At 39.4% G+C, this 6,789-nt stretch overlaps 1 protein-coding gene across 1 annotated transcript in view; it reads left to right on the top strand.

The window, feature by feature from the left end:
- ttc38 (tetratricopeptide repeat domain 38) overlaps positions 1–6,789 on the top strand; it is a 46,127-nt gene that overhangs the window by 10,175 nt on the left and 29,163 nt on the right. The window contains exons 3-4 of the mRNA XM_043709353.1: positions 4,028–4,109; positions 5,692–5,863. Of these exons, the coding sequence (XP_043565288.1) occupies positions 4,028–4,109; positions 5,692–5,863 (254 nt within the window). The remainder of the gene's footprint in view (positions 1–4,027; positions 4,110–5,691; positions 5,864–6,789) is intronic.

Here is a 6,789-nt window from a genome sequence, read left to right as displayed (position 1 = left end):
CCTTCATAATTTTATATGTTTATACAAGATCCGCCCCCCTCATTCTTCTGAATTCCAATGACTATAATCCCAGTCTACTCAGCCTCTCCTCATAAGCCAATCCCCTCAACTCCGGAATCAACCTAGTGAACCTCCTCTGCACCCCCTCCAGTGCCAGTACATCCTTTCTTAATTAAGGAAACTAAATCTGCACACAGTACTCCAGGTCTGTCCTATCACCCTCACCTTGACCTCTTTCCACCTATCACATTTCCGACGCCCCTCCCCTAAGTCCCTCCTCCCTATCTTTTATCTTAGCCTGCTGGACCAACTTTCCTCATTCCTGAAGAAGGGCTAATGCCCGAAACGTCGATTCTCCTGTTCCCTAGATGCTGCCTGACCTGCTGCGCTTTTCCAGCAACACATTTCCATCTCTGATCTCCAGCATCTGCAGACCTCACTTTCTCCACTGAGTATAAGAGTTGGTTGTACAGAACATTTTTTAGGCCATTTCAGGAATACTGCGTGCAACTCTGGTCTCCCTCTGTAGGAAGAATGTTGTGAAACTTGAAAAAGTTCAGAAAAGATTTACAAGGATGTTGCCAGGGTTGGAGGGTTTGAGCTCTAGGGAGAGGCTAAACAGGCTGGGGCTGTTTTCCCTGGAGCATCGGAGGCTGAGGAGTGACCTTACAGAGGTTTATATAATCATTAGGGGCATGGAGGGTAAATAGATAAGGCCTTTTCCCCAGAGTAGTGATGTCCAAAACTAGAGGGCATAGGTTTAGGGTGAGAGAGGAGACATTTAAAAGGGAACTGAGGGGGCAACTTTTTCACAGAGAGTAGTGGGAGTACAGAATGAGCTGCCAGAGGAAGTGGTGGAGGCTGGTGCAATTACAACATTTAAAAGGCATCTGGATGGGTGGGTTTAGAGAATGGGCAGGCCACTGTTGGAATATTGTGTGCAATTCTGGTCTCCTTCCTATCGGAAAGATGTTGTGAAACTTGAAAGGGTTCAAAAAAAATTTACAAGGATGTTGCCAGAGTTGAAGGATTTGAGCTATAGGGAGAGGCTGAACAGGCTGGGGATCTTTTCCCTGGAGCATCGAAGACTGAGGGGTGGCCTTATAGAGGTTTACAAAATTATGAGGGGCATGGATAGGGTAAATAGGCAAAGTCTTTTCCCTGGGGTCGGGGAGTCCAGAACTAGAGGGCATAGGTTTAGGGTGAGAGGGGAAAGATATAAAAGAGACCTAAGGGGCAACCTTTTCACACAGAGGGTGGTACATGTATGGAATGAGCTGCCAAAGGAAGTGGTGGAGGCTGGTACAATTGCAACATTTAAGAGGTATTTGTATGGGTATATTAGTAGGAAGGGTTTGGAGGGATTGAGCAATTGAGCAAGTGCTGGCAGGTTGGACTAGATTGGGTTGGGATATCTGGTCAGCATGGACAGGTTGGACTGAAGGGTCTGTTTCCATGCTGTACGTCACTATGACTCTATATGGGCCAGATGCTGGCAAAAGGGACTAGATTTATTTAGGATCAGCATGGACACATTGGACTAAAGGGTCTGTTTCCATGCTGTATATTTCTATGACTTTAAGTACAATTTTTTTTTATAAAACAAGGCTGATAAAAATGGAGTTGTGAAAGGAGGTAATTTATTACTTTTTAGCAATCTTACACAGAATGGGAGAAATGGGAGAAAAAACAATTTTGAGAGAAGTTGACATTGATTGGGGTGAGAAATCTCTTCCTTTTTGCAACGTTGGTGTTTCAGAAATCCATGATTTTAAAAGTATATCCTGGTGCTTGTACAGGACTGATAAAAAAAACAGCATTCTGGTGTCAGTCTGTGAGAGGGGAACTGACTACTTTGTTGTAAATGGAGGAACAGTAAATGCAAGAGAGACAGAGCTGTTCATCCAATCTCAGATTTTGACTGCTCTATCTCCTTTGACTGTGAATCCTCTGTTCAGCTAAACTGTCAGACCTAGGATGATGAAGTGGAAAAGTAATGTGGCCAATACTCAATTTTTCACACATTCTGGAGTGGCTTGGTCATAGATTGCTGCCAACACCTGTAATGATACCTCTTGGGGAATTGAATAAACTAAAACAGTGTACTAAAAGACCTGAAATGTTAACTCTGATTTCTCTCCATAGATGCTGCCAGACTTGCTGAGATTTCCCAGCATTTTCTATATTTGTTTCAGTTTCCAGTAGGTGTAGTTCTTTCTTCTATACAAAGTACTGTAGTGTTTTGGTTCTTCACTCCTGCAATGACTTTGTACATCGCTTATTTCCTCAAAAAATTTTCAGATCTTTTTGTCATTGGCCACTCACACGCAGGCCTTTTTCTTTTGGTCACTTTCCTCCCTGAGATATATTAATTAAACTAATCAGAAGTCAATTAACAAAGTTACATCAATATAAATCTAAGTTAACCACCTGAAAGAATTCTTATGTATCGGCACCATTCATTAAATAAAGATCACAATAAACAACAAAAATAAAATGAGTGCTTCTCTCTCAAAAATTTTGAAAAATGACATAAAAATAGGGTCACTTTGAGGAAACTGAAATAAATAAAGACCATCGGAAAGGGATGGCAAGAAGCGGCTCAGGACAGAAAAGTTTTTCATTGCTTACCACAATGGGTATGACACACAACAGGCCTTCATTTCCTCAAGGCCAGTGAGGTGAGCAGATTGGGTGAATTAGCCAGCAAAGCAATTGAGCAAAGGCAATTAAGCTGTAAGCAAAAACAGTCAGAATGATCCAGTATTGATGCAATTATTAACACGTGGGAGATCACAGCAGAATTTACAAATAAAAGCAGGGATTCTGACTTTTGCAACAGTGTTAAGAAGAGAGTGTCATCCCATGAAGAAATCTAAGCCAATGTCCAAAATGCAGTTTAATCCCCTGGAGATTGAGAGAGGGTTAATTTAAATAAGCAGTGAAGCAGAATTAAAAGCATCAAACAATTGTGGTTTCATTTAGCGGCAACACTTCTTCTGAAGGATGTCTTTTTTGTGGAAGTATATAACTTTTGAACTGGGGCCTAATTCAGTACCAGACACTAATGGATTGCTGTCAATGTTACTGGAGCAACAGGGCCTTTGTGGCCTTGTGGTTAGCAGCAAGCCATTATTCACAAAAAAGTTTCATGTTAGCACATACATCTAGCTTCAAAATGTGTCTGTGAGTGTAAGCCCAGAGCTGGCATGCCACAAGTTGAGGCAGTTTGAGGATTTCATTAAAGAACATTTAAAATATAATTATTCAGTATACGTGGGTATTGCAAATCACTAATTGCCCTGACTAAGGTGGTGATGAGTTGCCTTCTTGAACCACTGCAGCCCTTGGAGTGTAGGGATAGCCACAATACTGTTAGGAAGGCTTTGTTAGGAAGGCCTTTTTTTTAATCCAATGACCATAAAGGTTCAGTGTTATAGTTCCGCGTTAGAATGTTGTGTCACTTGGAGGGATATTTGCAGATGGTAATATTCGCAAGCATCTGCTGCCTTTATCCTTCTTGATGGCATCCATTGTGGCATTGGAAGGCCTACCTAGGTACCTTTTGTAGGTGTAAGTGGCAACTTAAAGCTAATTAACTAGTTTATTCATTCAAGTGCTTTTGAAGGAGCCTTGATGAGTTACTGTAGTGCATCTTGTACATGATATATACCGTTGCCACTGTGTGTCAGCAGTGAAGGAAGTGAATGCTGAAGGTGATAGATGGATTGCCAATTAAGTGATCAGCTTTGTCCTCATCGGTATCAGGCTTCTTGAGTGCTGGAATGGCACCAACCAGTTAAGGAGAGAGTATTCCTGAATACTCCTAAACTGTGCACCAATCATGTCCAACTGTCCCAAAAAATAAAATGTCCAACCAAGAACTGATTAAAAAGGAATTGCATTGATTCCATAACTACTCGAATATTTTGGTCCTGATCTAGCCTAATATTAACTGTTGTGCCACAGAAGTATTGTTGTCAATGATTGGTATGTATAAATAAGTATTTCACCACTTATTCCCCAGTGGGTGTCTTGGACTAATGACCCAAGTCTTGGAGGAATTGAGGGTTGTAAAACTCGGTTGCAAGCTGCAGATCCGGATTTTGGTAAGTAAAGAATTAATTTACTTTACTCATTAAGTCCCAAGCTTTTTGAGAGAGATTGAGGTTATGGGGTGAAAACTTTAAGGGAGATATTACAAGACAATCCAATGTGTAAATATTATGATTGTGACATTCCGATGCTGTATCAAGCAAAGACTTAAAAATAATAGATCTGGATGAGTAATTAGCTTTATAAAGGTCTGAAGGTTGGCAAGGTCTCATTCACTTTGTGGCTGTAAGTTTGTGAGACTTCATGAGGTTTGCCTAGTAAACAATACAAACTGAACTCCAGGCCTGAATTTTTACCAGAAAGCCTCCTCACAGGAGGTGAGAAATAGAATACTTAGACGTCCTACTTTAAACAACATATAATTATCAGTCAACCATACAGCCATTGAATCTCCCCTTGAAAAACAACATTCTCTCATCTCAAATACTAGTTAATCTGTTAAGATATACAAACAGATATTCAAAACAATAATTCCTATAGCTTTTTCATAAGGCTGTTAATTAAACAAAACCATAGATACATAAAGAACTCCTGTTGAGCTAAACCATTACAGTTTACTGGAATTCAGTCATTTTGTACATAATGGGATTACATTACGCAGCTGAATAAATGAACTCAACAAAGTCAATACATTGGATTAATTGCAGTTCCCTGCCTAGCTGTCTAGAAACCTGTTTCTTTTCTAAATGCTCAAGTTTCAGTCAGAAATATTGAGCAATTGTTCAATCTTTTCTTAAGTCTGAGAATATCTCATTAAATCACTTTAAAGATCTCTTTAAAACTTTAAACCACTGTAAATCTCAAACCACTGTGTTCAAATTACCCATTTAAACCAGATTCAATAGTGTTGAACACAGAAGGGGTAAAGTACTCAAATGCATGGGAACATTCAGAGAATCCTGATCAATAATCATGTAGCTTTTGCAGACAAGTCCTATGATCAAGCATTACCATTAAAAATATATATATAAATCATCAAAAATTAATTCATTGCAACATTTAAAGTTATTAAGCTTTTAAACATTTCTATGGAAAAGTTCCTTGCTTCCTCTACAGACTTTCCCTAAACTTCATGCATCAACTTACTGGGCATAGTTTCCACAGTTCTCAGGCAGCAACCCAGTTTGACAAAGATACTGATGTCAGGGCAAATTGGATTTGTTGCAGTCATTTACTTGGTTGCTGTGACTTCATATTAAATGAGTATTAGGGTACAAGCTGTCTTGGTTCCTGCCTCAAGGAAAATAGTGTCCATCAGAAATCAACTGATAACCAACCCCATGACTGAGCACCTAACAAGAAGGACTGTAAGATTGGATTTTATTTCTTTATGTTTCTGCTTTTCTATGTTTTGGTTTATTTTTCTGTGTTTTAAGATGGCGCTGAAGAGTGGTGACACTATACAACACTTTTCACTGTATTTTGTGACAAAATACAGGTGACAATAAATAAATAAAATCAAAGTACAAAGTTGCTGCTTTGCATGTCTCCAGTTTGGACCTCCTGAAATGCATTCAGTTAGTTTTGGGGAGGGGAAAATCCAACTCATTGTCCTATCCCTCCTTTCTCTTCCAGTAATGGGGCATGTCCTCATAAATGGAATAGAACTGACTGGTACAGGGAACTCTATTCGGCTGGATAAAGACCTGGATACTGCAGTCAAGAAGATGGTTGGACTTGCAAACACACAAGGGATCACTGAACGGGAACGTCTCCATGTTGAAGCACTGGATCTGTTTTCAAAAGGGTAAGAAGAGTTATGTAAGGTATGATTTCAATTTAATTACATTGAGGATATTCTTTTGAGCTCATGACTATCAGTTATTAGTGCTCGTTTTTATTAGTCCAGTTATTCAAAAGGCTAATCAGCTTTATACAGAGAGTGATTTTCATAAAATAGCATATTTTATACCACCCACAACCATCAGCATCAGGCGATTTTCCACAGCCAGTGCGACCATCATAAAAATAAAGTAGTTATGAAAAGTTCAGCTTGTAACATATTAAGTTTTATTTTGGGCAAATCAGTAAATCTTTTGCATCTTGTAAAAGGATAATCACGTAGAGCTGAATAAGATGTAAATCAAATATGATTTAAAATAGAGTCAGCAGCTGTTCCTTGGAAAGTGAAATGATTTCTTTCTTTATACTAACAGGAGTGTCCTATTGTCCTATCATTTGATATCAATTATAATAGATGATGATATATGTAGCTGCAATTAAGTGGTTGATTCCTGTAGGCCAATAATTGCTGAAGTAATATATTATAGAACATAGAACATTACAGCGCAGTACAGGCCCTTCGGCCCTAGACGTTGCGCCGACCTGTCATACCAATCTGAAGCCCATCTAACCTACACTATTCCATGTACGTCCATATGCTTGTCCAATGACGACTTAAATGTACTTAAAGTTGGCGAATCTACTACTATTGCAGACAAAGCATTCCATACTCTTACTACTCTCTGAGTAAAGAAGCTACCTCTGACATCTGTCCGATATCTATCACCCCTCAATTTAAAGCTATGCCCCCTTGTGCTCATTGTCACCATACTTGGAAAAAGGCTCTCCCTGTCCACCCTATCTAACCCTCTGATTATTTTATATGTCTCTATTAAGTCACCTCTCAACCTTCTTCTCTCTAACAAAAACAGCCTCAAGTCCCTCAGCCTT

The sequence above is a fragment of the Chiloscyllium plagiosum genome, chromosome 19 (assembly GCF_004010195.1).
Source record: "Chiloscyllium plagiosum isolate BGI_BamShark_2017 chromosome 19, ASM401019v2, whole genome shotgun sequence".
NCBI classification, from domain to species: domain Eukaryota; kingdom Metazoa; phylum Chordata; class Chondrichthyes; order Orectolobiformes; family Hemiscylliidae; genus Chiloscyllium; species Chiloscyllium plagiosum.
The sequence above is the reverse complement of the archived record's forward strand: the minus strand, read 5'-3'. Positions and strand labels throughout refer to the sequence as shown.